Source organism: Centropristis striata, chromosome 13 (assembly GCF_030273125.1).
Source record: "Centropristis striata isolate RG_2023a ecotype Rhode Island chromosome 13, C.striata_1.0, whole genome shotgun sequence".
Classification (NCBI taxonomy): Eukaryota; Metazoa; Chordata; class Actinopteri; order Perciformes; family Serranidae; genus Centropristis; species Centropristis striata.
The window spans coordinates 13944216-13958607 of NC_081529.1; the positions used below are offsets into that span (position 1 = coordinate 13944216).

Sequence of the window (14392 nt, forward strand, 5' to 3'; positions counted from 1 at the left end):
TATGTCACAGCAACACCAGCAGCAGCAGCAGCAGTCGGTCTGGCGGAGCTGAGGATGATGATGGCGTCCGTCGGAACGGTTCTTTAACGGGAAAACAAACAAAAAAACAGCAGCTCTTACGATGGACGGACACGTTCCAGACCAGCAGCAGCTTTTCCAGTTTCTGAGGAGGCTCAAGGAGGTTTTCGACGTGTGCGACGAGGATGCTGACGGCTTCATCCGGGTGGAGCACCTGGTGGATCTCGGTCTGCGGTTCGGTCAAGGAGACGAGGTGAGAGGCTGGGGGGACTGGGAGGACTGGGAGCTCCTTCACATGTCCGTTCAGCTGATGTAGCTCATCCAGCATTTAGTAACAAGTGTCGACTGATGGAGCTGATGACAGACAACCTGTCCTGACGTCACAGGTCTTTACCTACACATTAACGTGGTTAGTCTATAGATATCCTATGATATGTGTCGGACTTCTGCTGTATGACACATATGACATCTGTCTGCCATGTTCACCACCTCTTAATTCAGATGTGTCTTCTTTAAAGTGAAGTAGGCGGCTTAACAACAGATAAGATTACAATATAGAAACATATTTTAAATGAATGTGAGACAAATTACAATGGTAGGCCACTGGTATTCATAAATAGCTGTCTATGAGTCCACACTGGCTCATATTTATACTAACACACATGACTGAAACAAGGTTCGGGTCTTTCTTTGTCTCATTATGCTCCATTGTGGGCCTGATGTATCAAACAGTGATTGAGCACATTTCAACTACAGTGTAATTGCAGAAAATACCACAGTGATCAGAAACATCAGTGGTAAATCAAGGGGGTTTGGTGGGAGCTATCAATGATTGCACGAGCATTCAGCAATCATTCCTGCAGAATAACACCGTTTATATGGTGCTATCTGTCACTTTTATATCCTCTGGTGGATTAGGCCATGTAGGCAATTCTGCAACTTCTCCATAGACAAGGCTTATTATATTCTTTTGTGCATCATTTGATGACGTTCTCTAATTTGTCTGGTATTTAATTTACTCAATGAACTGAAACATTCCAGTCATGTCACAAATAGACACATTCTGTTGGGATATTCCTGAAAATGTACTCCTTTGTAAATTTTATATGTATATATTTCTATATATTGGTACTGAGATTAAGTTGGTGCAGCTGTCATTGAAGTTTTGCCTCAGATATGTTTCTGTCTATGCCATCATGTGACAACATGCTCTGGTCAAGCCGCAGCTAAGGATTCACAACAGTGCTAGACTGTACTTTACTACTTAGTATTTCACTAAAGAATACATAATGAGAAAAGAACCAGCATGTTGTATAGCAGAATTGTGTTGTTTTATTAGTTCCTACAAGGGATGGGACAATTTGAAAATTTCTCATCAAGATGATCCTGGCCGAAATAATAGTGATTTACAATATTGTCCTGATAATCTTCAAAAATAAAACTCAATTATAAATTATACTGGAATAATTTATTACATTAAGAAGTTAAGAAAAAAAATATCCCATCACACATATGACACGTCTTTTTGTGTCGGATTAGCTAAATGTTGGTGCAGATTAGCTAAACATCGGTGCAGATTATCCAAAAAATTGGTGCAGATTAAATAAATGTTGGTGTAGATTAGCTAAATGTTGGTGCAGATTAGATAAATGTTGGTGCAGATTGGATAAATGTTGGTGCAGTTTAGCTAAACATTGGTGCAGATTATCAAAAAATTGATGCAGATTAAATAAATGTTGGTGTAGATTAGATAAATGTTGGTGCAGATAGAATACATGTTGGTGCTGATTAGCTAAACGTTGGTGCAGATCTGTGGCAAGGTTGCAACAGGAAGTGTCAGCCTCAGGTTCAGTGTCATGGAGAGCACAGTGTCAGTCCAAGGTCCAGTACCAACCGGGACTGGCAGGGCTCTGAACCTGGGGCTAGCAACACTAACTCTTGATTCATCATTTGATTATTTACCCCAGGGTTCCGGTTTCCGCAGTTTACTCATCTATCATATTGTCATATTATTAATAGGATTTGGAGCCAAACACTGTGTGTGGTGTCTAGATAGAGCTGCTCAGTTTCAGGGTTGGGAGGATTAAACTGTGGACAGTGTGTGTGTGTGTGTGTGTGTGTGTGTGTGTGTGTGTGTGTGTGTATACCAACATAATCTTAAAATTTCATTAATTTCAGTATGCTATGAAATTCAGAGATGTTGTGAAAATACCGCCTTCATTACATCAACAACGTTGATGATGTTATTATTTTCCATTAGCTCTGGCAGCCAGGGGATGACAGCAAAGAGTGCTGAATCAAGAGTTTTGAATATGGTCGGTGTTTTGCAGCTGCATTAAGACACAAAACTTAATAAAGCTGTCTGGGTTTACCTCTACCTTACTTGAAAAAATGTAATCTGGTGGCTGGCTGACAGGGAACACTTGGTACACTCTGGAAATGTGAGCAAAAAGGTCAAATATAAACTGAAGCACCATTTATTTAGTTATGGTTAGACATGCACAAGATATATACACTCCCCAGTCACTTTATTAGGTAGCAAGGTGTAATCGAAAGTTAATAGTAAGTCCACCTTAAGCAGAGTCCAAACAATCGCTCCATCAATACATATAACAACACTGCCACCTAGTGTTGAGGAGGGCGGGCCATTTGTGAATCACTGTGTGTTTGTGGATTCTCTTGACAAGAATGTTTCAAAAATACGTCATTGAGGAAAGAGATGCGTGTGTGTGATTGGCAATCCACAAATGCTGAAATACACTTCACAAGCACAATTTTCAGTTTTACAAATGCCTTTTTTTTTTTTTTTTTTACAAATACACATTTATTTGTAAAAACCAACACACAAGTTACAAATCCTAAATACGTGTTTGTGGAAGGAATATTTGTATGCAACAACACTGGTTGACGAGGGCGGGCCATTTGTGAATCACGTGCTATTTGTTTGTGGATCTGTGTGGATCTCGTCAAGAATGTCTTAAAAATGCGTCTTTGAGGAAAGAGATGCGTGTGTGTGATTGATGATTCACAAATGCAGAGTCACACTTCAAAAACAGAATTTTCAGTTTTACAAATGGCTTTTTTGTTTTTACAAATGGAAAATTGGGTATTTACAAATACACAATATATTTACAAATACACACTTATTTGTGAAAACCAAAATACAAGTTACAAATTAGAAATTTGTATTTATGGATAGCAAAAACTAATCAAAATGTGCATATCAAGGACTATTTGTAGATCACCCTCTGTGCGTTTACAGGTATTAATGAGACAAATTTAAGCCCATAGAATTCTTTGGCGCAATAATCTACAAAAGACAAAGTATGTTCGTAAAGTTTACTTCAGTGTTTTTGTTTAGCTAACTATGGAAGGTCAGTTAAATTTAGAGTCACGGCGAAAGTTAGCCTTTCTGAACCGTATCAATATTGGTCACAAGAAGCAGGTAATTATCAGTTGTTGGTATCTGCTCTAAAAATTCCACATCTTGCTTTCCTAGTGATGTTTCCAGATGAGGCACAGACGAGTGTCCTTCACTTGTAAGAGGACCAGCACCCAGTGCCTCAGGTTCATTGTTCTACTTGTGTTGGAGAGACTGTGAGAAGCCTGTGAACTCGGAAGAGAAATAATCTGAACAGAGGGGGAGGACTGGGACTCACATAAATTATTTCTAACAGTGAGAGGAGATTCTGAAGCTGTCATGGCGGCTGAGTGCCTTTAACACTTTTCTAAAAATAACTCAGCCGTATTAAGAGGTAGCTACTTCTCCATCTTCCTCCTCCCCTCGCAGCCCCTCTCATCTCTGTGTTCTTTGTCACCATGGCGACGAGAGCTTCATGAAGGGAGTCTATGAGCGGATTGGTCGGTTATGAAGTAATAAAATAATCCACCTAGCTGCTGAATCCAGCCTATGAGAAATACTCACTGCACCATCCCGTATTCACACTAGTTTAATTTGGAAAACCAACATTGCATCCAGAAACACCCGTTTCTATGGTGATGACTTTGCTGCAGTGAACATACAGTATGAAATCCTATCTTTATAAATATTAATCTCACTGCTGTTCCTATACTGTATGCATGCACACGTGAACATCAGGGGTTGCTAAATAATGCACGTAATGCATGTAATGTAATATACAAATGTTTTTATTTTTATCAAATGTAGATTTTAAAATGTGTTTCACAGATTTATGTAATTGGAAACTGACTGTTGAAAGGACCAAACAAAACAACTGCAGTGCCATGGGCACTAACGCCCCCCCCCATACTATCACAGATGCTGACCTTTGAACTTTGTGCTGGTAACAATCTGGCTGGTCCTTTTTCCTCTTTAGCCTGAAGGAAACAATGTCCATGATTTCCAAAAACAATCTAAAATGTGGACTGGTCAGACCACTTGGTGTCATTTCATCCCAAACGAGCTCAGGCCCAGAGAAGTCAGTGGCGTTTCTGGATGTTGTAAATCTATGGCTTTGTCTTTTCATGGTAGAGTCTTCATTTACATTTATAAATGCAGTGACAAACTATATTTATTGTCAACGGTTTTCCTGAGCCCACGTAGTAATGTCCTTTATACATTCATGTTGGTTTTTAATGAGTGGTACTTGAGGGGTCAAAGGTCACAGGCATTCAAAGTATTATGTCACATGTACATTGCTGGACAACTCTTACAGCTGATAGAACAATAAAGTGAATTTAAACACATTAGAGATAACAGTAGAACTCGCACAGTAATGTTGTAATAAGAGATTGTATGACACTGTCTGTGCTGTGTGTGTGTGAGAGATAACACAACAGACACCGTGTGGTTGTGTGGATGCACAGGTTCTTCTACACTAATGTATTCATCCACTGTCAGAAACCCTCTCCCACTAAAGCGTGTGTCTGATGCTATTCACAACATCTACCCTGAGTATGAGTGTCAGAGCCGCAGCCTTAATCTTGTGATGTGTGACTGTAGAGTTATTTCAACCAAACAAAATGTCACATCAACGCTGGGTGAAGAGTAGCTGATGAAGGGGCTGTAACAAGCTCAGCAGCGCTCAGTGCATTGAGAACATCTGACTGTATGATGAACTGGAAATCCTCATTTAAGTGTCACAGTTTTCTTCACAGTTAGTCTTTAGAAGACATTAGGCTCACAGAACGATCACCAGACTTGACATTTTCTCAGCTCTATGGAGCGTTTTACAGCCTATATCATTCATCATTCTCACCCCAGTAGTTTATTTACTGTCCACTACTCAGCGACTGGCTGCTGAACATAGCTAAACATCTAAAGGCCAGACATTTCGTAAAGAGTAGGTGGAGAACAAACCAGAGATATGGAAATGTTTAGATATGTGTGTATATAAATAGGCGAATGAGCATCATCGGTAGTATAAAGCGATTTGAGTGGTTGCAAAGACTAGAAAAACGCTATATAAGTGCAGTCAATTGATCTGTGAGATTTATTTTGATGCTTCTCACTGCTCATCCTCTTCTTTTATTTTTCTTTCTTCTGAAATTAAATCTGACATCAGTGCTTTGTTTGACAACAAGTTGGTAGCGATATTGGGACTGACTTGGTTTATGCAGTGTTGTCACTGGGATTAAAGTGCGCTGAGTGGACAGTGTGACTTGAAGACAGAAGAAGAGCTAATTTTGTATAATTCAATAATGATTTGCTGTTCTGTTTGTGATGGTTCTCGTTCAGCTGCAAGAAAATGGAATTCTCGTGAATTTTAATTAACAGATGCGTTTTATTCAGATACGTTTGAACAGGATCCCGTTTTTCTGGACTCAATATATTGTCGTTTACATGCGTGACTTTTTGTGCTTTTTGTGTTGTGTTTAAAGTAATGCTGCAAATGTTTGACAGGCAGTATGAATTGCTGAAAAAAACCCTATATTTCCCAAGCAGCCATTCCAGCTGTTTATATGTTATTTTAATAATAAAATAATATAATACATAATGATTATCTCATTGCAATGTTTTGTAAACAGAGCCTGAAAGTCTATTTTATTTGTTTTGGTTGTAGTTTATTGATTTATGTTTTATTTATCTATTTCTTTTCCACTTTTCAATTCCAATGTGTATTACTATCAAGATTTAAAACTTCATTGCTGTGGAAAAGGATGTACTTACTATGCTCTAATATCGTTATAAAACTAAAACAACATCGGTACAACGATGCTATCGTTTATCGTGATAGTTTCTGGTTAAAAAAATGTGTTATTGTGACAGGCCTAAACAGCAGACACATGGACATATTCTCAGGGTTGGCATTCTTAAGGTTACAGCAAGAGTAACTGAAAGTGACTGCTGACTGTCTCAGAAGTTACTGCAGCGTTTACTGTCGGCCCAGGCATGTGTGTGTGAAGTACAGCTTCCCCCCTCAGTCCAAAGACATGTAGCTCAGGTTTAATTGGTGACTCTAAATTGTGCATAGGAGTGAGAGCGTGATTGGTTGTCTGTCCAGGTGCACCCTGCCTCTTGCCCAATGTCAGCTGGGATCAGCTCGACCCCCCCGTGACCCGAGTTCAGATAAGCAGTTAATGATAATAGATTGATGGAAAGAGGCTGCAGTATTGTGTTGTAAAGATCGCTGACTGTCTGCTTCTCTCACAGGTGAAGAAGTTAACCAGTTACCTGGATCCTAACGCTCATGGGAAGATCAACTTCAAAGACTTTTGCCATGGAGTGTTCGCCATTAAAGGTAGGATATGCACAGTGCATATAGCTCATTTAGCTCACTACTGAATTTTATCTGCATTAAGAGGAGCTGGTACTAATGGAAAGAGCCAGGCTAGCTGTTTCTCCTTGTTTCCAGTGTTTACGCTAAGCTAAGCTAAATGCTGCTACTTCAGAGTGGTGTCAATGTTTTTACTAAAAAGTGTGGATTACCTTCTTGAGGTGAAGTCTACTGTGTTTCAGTTCATTTCTCTTCTGTCATATTTACCTCCTACCCTCTTCCCGCCAGGTTGTGAAGAGATACTGAAGATGGGTGTTGGTCCTCGCAGTGTGTCCTCCAACCAGCCGTCTGTAACTGACAATGGTTACATTTACCAGGTTTGATCTTCTATTCTCTAATGGTGAAGCTTTGAGTCTGTTTTATAACTTTAACCCTCCTGTTACTTTGACCCATTTCAAAGTTTAAAAATCGAAAAAAAAAAAAAGTATTTTATGGGGATGGAAAAAAAGGATTGAATTATCCTCATTGAACCATGATCTGTGAGAGGTAAAGAACAACATTGAACTAAATATTGATTGAGAGGGTTAGTAATGGAGTAAATCATGAAATATAAACAATGTTTATTTGGAATTTTTGGTTTCTGACACTTTTGGATAATTAAACATGTCCCAGGCCAATTTCACCCACGAACATTATTGCTGTTCCTGAGAAATGAACTTAACAGGAGGGTTAAGGGAATGCTTTATGCAGGGCTTGATATATATTCATTGGAGGTTGTATAAATGGACTAAGGCACACTATAAAAATCGAGCCTAGAAACCAGATAATTCTGTGTATGGAGCCTTTAGCCAAACACTGTCAGCCTACAGAAAACACAGGGTCATGGAGAGCAAAGAGACGGTAAAAGTTGTTTAAATATGGTGATAACAGCAGAAACACGGACATATTCTCAGGGTTGGGATTCTTAAGGTTACAGCAACAGTAACTGGAAGTGACTGCTAACTGAATCACCTCTGCAGAAGTTACTGTAGCGTTTAGTGTTGGCCCAGGTGTGTGTGTGTGTGTGTGTGTGTGTGTGTGTGTGTGTGTCTCAAGTACAGTTGAGGCTGATGAGAGAACTGATTTATAGCTGTTTTAGTGATAAACACATTTTAAATGCATACATACCCGATGATTGCGCTAGATGATCATCTGTGAAACATGGACATCCCTCCCAAATGATCTTTTTCATTTTAAAAATGAAAGAAAGTGCTGACACATTGTCACGTCATTGATTTAATTTTTTTAAATTGGTCGTTAAAAGTACTCAAGGCGTTCCTGATATATCTTATTCACAAGAACGGCACAGATGTTAGTTATTATGACTTATGCACTCACAAATATATTTGCACTACCTCTTACCTTATGTTTGACTTGCACTATTTACACCTGTACCTGCCTCTCTCTTGCAGTACCGTATATTTACATACATGTATATTTTTCTTTGTATATTTGGACATATTTTTTAATCCTATTTTTTTAAATTCTGTTTTTCTGACTTCGGTCTTCTCTGTCACTGGCATTCTGACAGACAGCAAAGTAAGATTTTATTGTGCAAGGAAATGTGTTTCTATTGTGTATACGACAATTAACTTTGAATTGAATTTAATCAAATTGAATTGAATTGAGATGTGTGGTGGTAAAACCGCAGAATTATAACTTTGAATTACCATGTTGTGGGGATTAGGAGCTAGTAAATCATAATGATCAGAGTCAGTAGTTTGTTTAAATGCAACAGCATGTTTAGACTCCAGCATTCACAGCAGCATAAATAATAAAAAAAATCTATAAATATGCAATATATGAATATAAGTTGCTGTGTGTACATGTTGCAGTGCATGACTGCTCATATCCCCACAACAGATTAACCCAACTGAACAGTTGCTTAGCAACAAGAGAGAGGGGGTGGAGAGATGGTGGGGTAGAGAGTGAGAGAGATGGAGGCGTGGCTTCATCACAGCTAAAATGTGAGTGACTGAGCTGCAGTGACAAATGTGTGTGAGGGAAGCTTGTGTTCACCACACTGAGCCCCAAAAAGCTTCAGGAATACAGTGGATTTTTGTCAGCCTCCACGAGAAAGGATACCGTATGTTTATTTGGATTACACACACACACACACACACACACACACGCACACAGCCACAGTGGTGTGACTGGAGAGGAGACGTGTCATACACATTTGATTGATAAGGTGTGCAGTGTGAAGCAGTGTGATTGTGTGATGCTTAATTTACTTTGTGTGTGTGTATGTGTGTGTTGTGTGTGTATCCACTTTGAATGATCAGAGCCAGTGTAACAGACTGCATGTCATTTGGGTTAAGAGTAGCATAGTCCATTTTAAAACATGTTTTATGTGGTTTAATTTAAGTGAATAATCATACTGCTGATAAAGTGCTTGTACACCCATGGTACACACACACACACACACACACACACACACACACACACACACACACAAACAGTCCTAATTAGCCAAAGCAAGTTAAAACACCTGTGTGTGTGCATGTGTGACATCTCCCTCACTGTGCTGTCAGTTATGTTGCACCTGCTGGGGCAGGATGTCTTCCACCTTTGTCTTTCTTATGAGCACAAGTAGTTTAATATTGGTCTTTGTGGATTCGCTCATGTGTTGTGAGTTAGAACATGGAGGAAGCTGACAAGAAAAAGTGTCTGCTTGTTTGTCTTATGTTGGCATGATGGTGACTTCAACCAAACATGATAATGTATTGAATTATGCCTGCAAAATACTGTGATCCAACTCTGAACTGTAGCCTTTTAAGATCATGATCAGAGCACACATCCCTGGAATAACTCTTTTAAATTCATCCTTGACTCTTTGTCATAGATCCATATATCCACATACTGCTCTTCTTCAGACAAAAACATGTGTATAATTGATGAATGAAAGCTACTCAGCAGTCCCTCAGAGACCATAACATGTCTTCAGGGCTGTGGGTGTGTGAAGGCATGCATGTGTGTTAAAAAAAATTATTTGCACGATGGCATATTGGGGCGAGAGAAAAAACTCACAATTTTACCCATTAAAAATCACAAATTTACGAGAGCAACACTTATGTGGGTATCACAGTTCAAAATTATCAAAAATAATCATTGACCAAATTATCATATCGATATTTAGTAAATATTGAAGGAAGTTGGAGTTTTTTGCATAGAAGGGGTTGGTATCATTCATTCTTGTACAACCTATAAATGGACAGCATGTATTCAAAAAGCATTTATTCACAAGAAAGCAGGTGAGGAGCAGTTAATCTCGAATGAAGTATAAACAAAAGAAAAGCACATGTGTGGGTGGGAGACAGGGTGTGTACCTGCACTAGCAGCTTATTTGGGTGAAGCCAGACAGACATGCATAATTGATGAGCCACATATCTGGGGCATGTTTCTGATAGATCAGCTAGAGGGCATCTTCAGGTCAAATGTTGGAAGTGTGCCGTAGTATCCCTGTCTGCAAGGTGTATTTAAAGACACAAACTGCAAACTTGCCACTGCTTTTTGTTTAATGATAGCCCCCCAAGCAGTTGCCTGCCTTAACCAGCAAATCAGTAATGGTAGCCAATGATGGGAAGAATTGTTAGTTGTAGCTCTATTTAGAAGTGATACCAATCATGGTTTTATGCAATAGAGAAATGCTTTTATGAAATAATGATAATAATAGGGCCATTGGATCAAGTTTGATGTTCTCATACCAAATGGCTTTCAAAAAAGTACAGATTTATCTAATACTAGATTATCTTATATTGGATAGTACAAGATATTACATAAATTACTGTGGTCTCATATAAAATACCATTGGCAGCCTGCAGTTTTAATGGTAGCAGTTTCCAAACTTCTTCAGTGACAGAAATGTCTACATGCCAACAGTATTAAATGTATGTGAGAGATAAAATTGTACTGCAGTCTGATCTTCAGTGCTACCAAGTACCAGTACTAGAGTACCCTGGGATAGCTTGTGTTTCCCTGCCAGTTGCTCTGATTGCAGAAATGACAGAACCTTGTGTGTACCTCCTGTGTTGTTTCAACCTGAATGATGTAATATTCTGTCAGTGGGTCGAGTGTTTCAAAAACAATATCTGATGTCACCAACTGTGCTGACTTGCTAATGTTTCATTTTGTTTCCATGTGTAGAACGGTGAGGCCAAACTGGGCCCTCCCATTATCATGTGCACGCGGTCCTACCCAGAATGCAGTGAGTATGCTGAGGCTGGTGGCGCTGACGGGGAGTGTGACATGGACAGCAGCACTGAAAACGGCAACAGCTCTGACTCTTTGGATCCGAGACGGCACGACGGGTGAGTCACAGCAGTATGTGGGAACGGGCCCTTATTGGGCCATTAGTGTGGAGCATTTGATTTAAGTGTGCTAGTTTATTGTTTTTTATTAATCACCAACCTTCCTGCTGTGTAATCCCAGTCGCCGAATTGGCTCAGCGTCTGCGTCAGTCATCTCTGGGGAAGAGCAGTTCGAGGACTATGGTGAGGGAGAAGATGTGGATTTTACTCCCAGCAGTCCTTGCCCTGAGGACGACACCAGAACAAATGGCTTCTCAGACCTGGGGTCCTCCCTCCCCTCCAGGTTGGTGGTTGAGCCAGAATCACACACCCTCAGTCACACACTCTTGTATCTTGAAGCATTTTCAAAACGTAACAGAAGTGTAATTTTTTCCTGGCGGACTGTCTGACTTGTCTCTGTTTCATACTCCATTCAGATTCTATAAATGTTCAGATATGTCATATTGTCTGTCTGGAAACTTGAACAATCAAGTATAGTCAAAAGAGTATGTCACAAGGTTATTATAGTTAACGAAAACTAACGAAATAACAAAAACTAGAATTGAAAAAAGATTTTCGTTAACTGAAATAAAAATAAAAACTAGAATTTTTGTAAAAACGATAACTAACTGAAAATGTATTGTGTGGTTACAAAACTAACTAAAACTAACTAAAATTATAGTGAAAATGTCCTTAGTTTTCGTTTTTGTCAACTTTTTTCATTCATAATTCAGTGTTTCTATTTCAACATGCAACACATGGTAAATATGTTTACTGAGACTGGGAACTAGAACCAAAATTCAAAACACCCAGAACTGTAAGAGTTAATAACCTTATTGGGGCTGAGGTGGATAAACCAAAGGAAATAAAGACAAAAATCTGGCACCCAACATATAGCCCATTACAAAAAAACTAAAACTAACACTAAAACTAATAAAAACTAAACTAAAACTAAGCATTTTCAAAAAATAAAAACTAAACTAAAACTAGAAAACTCACTCTAAAAACTAACTAAAACTAACTGAATTTGAAAACAAAAATTCACAACGAAATTAAAACTAAAACTAATGAAAAATCCAAAACTATTATAACCTTGGTATGTCAGTATGTTTCCTAAATGTTGCTTTTTTTTGTGTGTGACGTAAACGAATAATCCTCTTCCAAAATGCAATGCACAAAGGAAATTGAAGGGCTGCTCACAGTAGCAAAACATGAAACAAATCGTAGTAAGGATTATATTGGAATAGAAAAAACACTTTTTGACATGACATGTGACAGCTCAAAAAGCTCAGTCGTCAGTGATAAAAAAAAAAAAAAATACTGTCTGTTGTTGTCAGTTTCCTGCTCCTTCTTCATGGGTTGCTGCCTTATTGTCAGTCTCACTGGGACACTTGAAGGGAACAGAAGTCATCTTTAATGTAGTGTGCATCAGATGAGTCAGGCCTGCACAGAGAGGTTCGGCAATGTGCACAGCTCAATGCAGCAGCATAGACTTCTGTTTCACATGCTTTGACATCATGCAAACCTTGCAACTTCAAGGCAGTTGTTCTTCGTCTACTGCAAAACTTGAAGGCATGATGGGAAATGTCTGTCTGTCCTCTGTCACAATAGCTGAAACGTTATAGAGATTTGGATTTGGAGAGGCTGAATATATTAAACTGATAGTTTTCACAGACTGCATACAATCTAGAGGAGTTCAAGTCCTTGATTAGAATATTTCTGATTACATTCAGTAAGTATCATGAACCATAAGAGGATTTTTAAAGTGTCATCTATTGCAAATCAAAAAAATATTGTGCCCTATTTCTCTATTTTCACTACTGGTTTGTGTTTTGAATGTCTTTAGTTTAAGAAGGACCGGCCCCGAAATCAAGTCTGTGTGTAAGGCTGCGGCCACGTGTGATTTTTGAATTTAGATAATTTAGATAATGACAAAATAATGCAGACAGAGGTACCAAAAAATGATAGTGAACAGGGGCATTTTGTAAAACTAATGAAACACAGCATAAATAAATGAGTGAGGCTGGGTAATTAGGAGCAGGTGAAAACAGTTGTGGGCGGGGCAGGTAATCAACACAGGTAGGAAACACACACGCAGGAAGTGAAGGGGCCTAAAACGAAAGATGAAGGGAGTCACAAAATAAAACAGGAAACAGAAATGACCGAGACAGAAAATAAAAGACCTCAATGAGATGCCAGACTGAGCAGCTAATTTATATTTAACTGATGACTGCGGCCTCACGTGTGAATTCTCAACCATCTAGATTTTTCCTGTAAAAAAAGAAAAAATGGGTAAAACTGATGTTAAACCATTGGACAATATGATCACAGATAGCCTGTATGGTATTTAAAGAGGCTGTCCTTTTCATACACAAGAACATGAGTAAAGTAACGTTACCTACCCAATGTTCACCCACCAATTCTTAGAGTATACAGATGTGGTCAAATGATGCAGCTGTTAGCCCCACTGAAATGTGTATTTACAATAAAACAAAGACTGCCTCAGTTAATTTATATTCACACATTTGGGTTGAAGTTAGAAATGCATAAGATCTGTACATATAATGAGCCAAAGCTACACAGAGGCGGCTACTATACAGCGTACATTTACTCAAATACCGTACTTAAGTGCAATTTAGGTACTTGTACTTTACTTGAGTATTTAAATTGTATGTAACTTTATACTTCTACTCCGCTACATTTTGAGGCAAATATTGTACTTTTCACGTCACTACATTTAGCTGACAGCTTAAGTTTCTTTTTCAGGTCGAGATTTTACATAAAAAAACCTGATAAATTTCAAGTGATTAGCTGTTTTTATAAATTAAAAAAGTGTATTAAGTAGTTAAAATGAGCACTATCTTGAGAAAATATGAGAAACATAAATGCATCAATAATAATAATACAATAATATATTTAGAATATATAAAACAATCTGGTGGTGGGTTAATTCTGCATTATGAGTACTTTTGATACTTTAAGTACATTTTGATGCTGATACTTTTGTTCTTTTACTTAAGTTTTGATTGCAGGAATTTTACTTGTAGTGGAATAATTCTGCAGGGTGGTATTAGTACTTTTACTTAAGTAAGGGATCTGAATAATTTTTCCACATCTGCTACTGTATAATATTAACTGGCCAATATAAAACATCCAACTCAACCTTTTATTCAACCACATGAATTTTGGGATTTGGAACCTTAGCTAAGCACTCACCAAGATAAGACTGTACTCCCTTTGGTGACCACACGCTTACTATAACTGAAAATGGGCAATGATGCCTCTGTTGATAGTTAATGCTGTATATGGTCTGAGCAAGGCCAAAATAATTTCAGTGCATGAATAAATAAATTACAGTAACACCATGGT

At 38.4% G+C, this 14392-nt stretch overlaps 1 protein-coding gene across 2 annotated transcripts in view; it reads left to right on the forward strand.

Moving 5' to 3' along the window:
* rab11fip4a (RAB11 family interacting protein 4 (class II) a) overlaps nt 1–14392 on the forward strand; it is a 24490-nt gene continuing 10098 nt past the window's right edge. The window contains exons 1-5 of one of the 2 annotated variants that reach the window (XM_059347717.1): nt 1–271; nt 6632–6719; nt 6984–7072; nt 10881–11044; nt 11166–11327. In XM_059347717.1, the coding sequence (XP_059203700.1) occupies nt 122–271; nt 6632–6719; nt 6984–7072; nt 10881–11044; nt 11166–11327 (653 nt within the window). In that variant the 5' untranslated portion in view covers nt 1–121. Of the gene's footprint in view, nt 272–6631; nt 6720–6983; nt 7073–8712; nt 8821–10880; nt 11045–11165; nt 11328–14392 lie in introns of those variants that run through there. The other variant, XM_059347718.1, reaches the window with a different exon arrangement.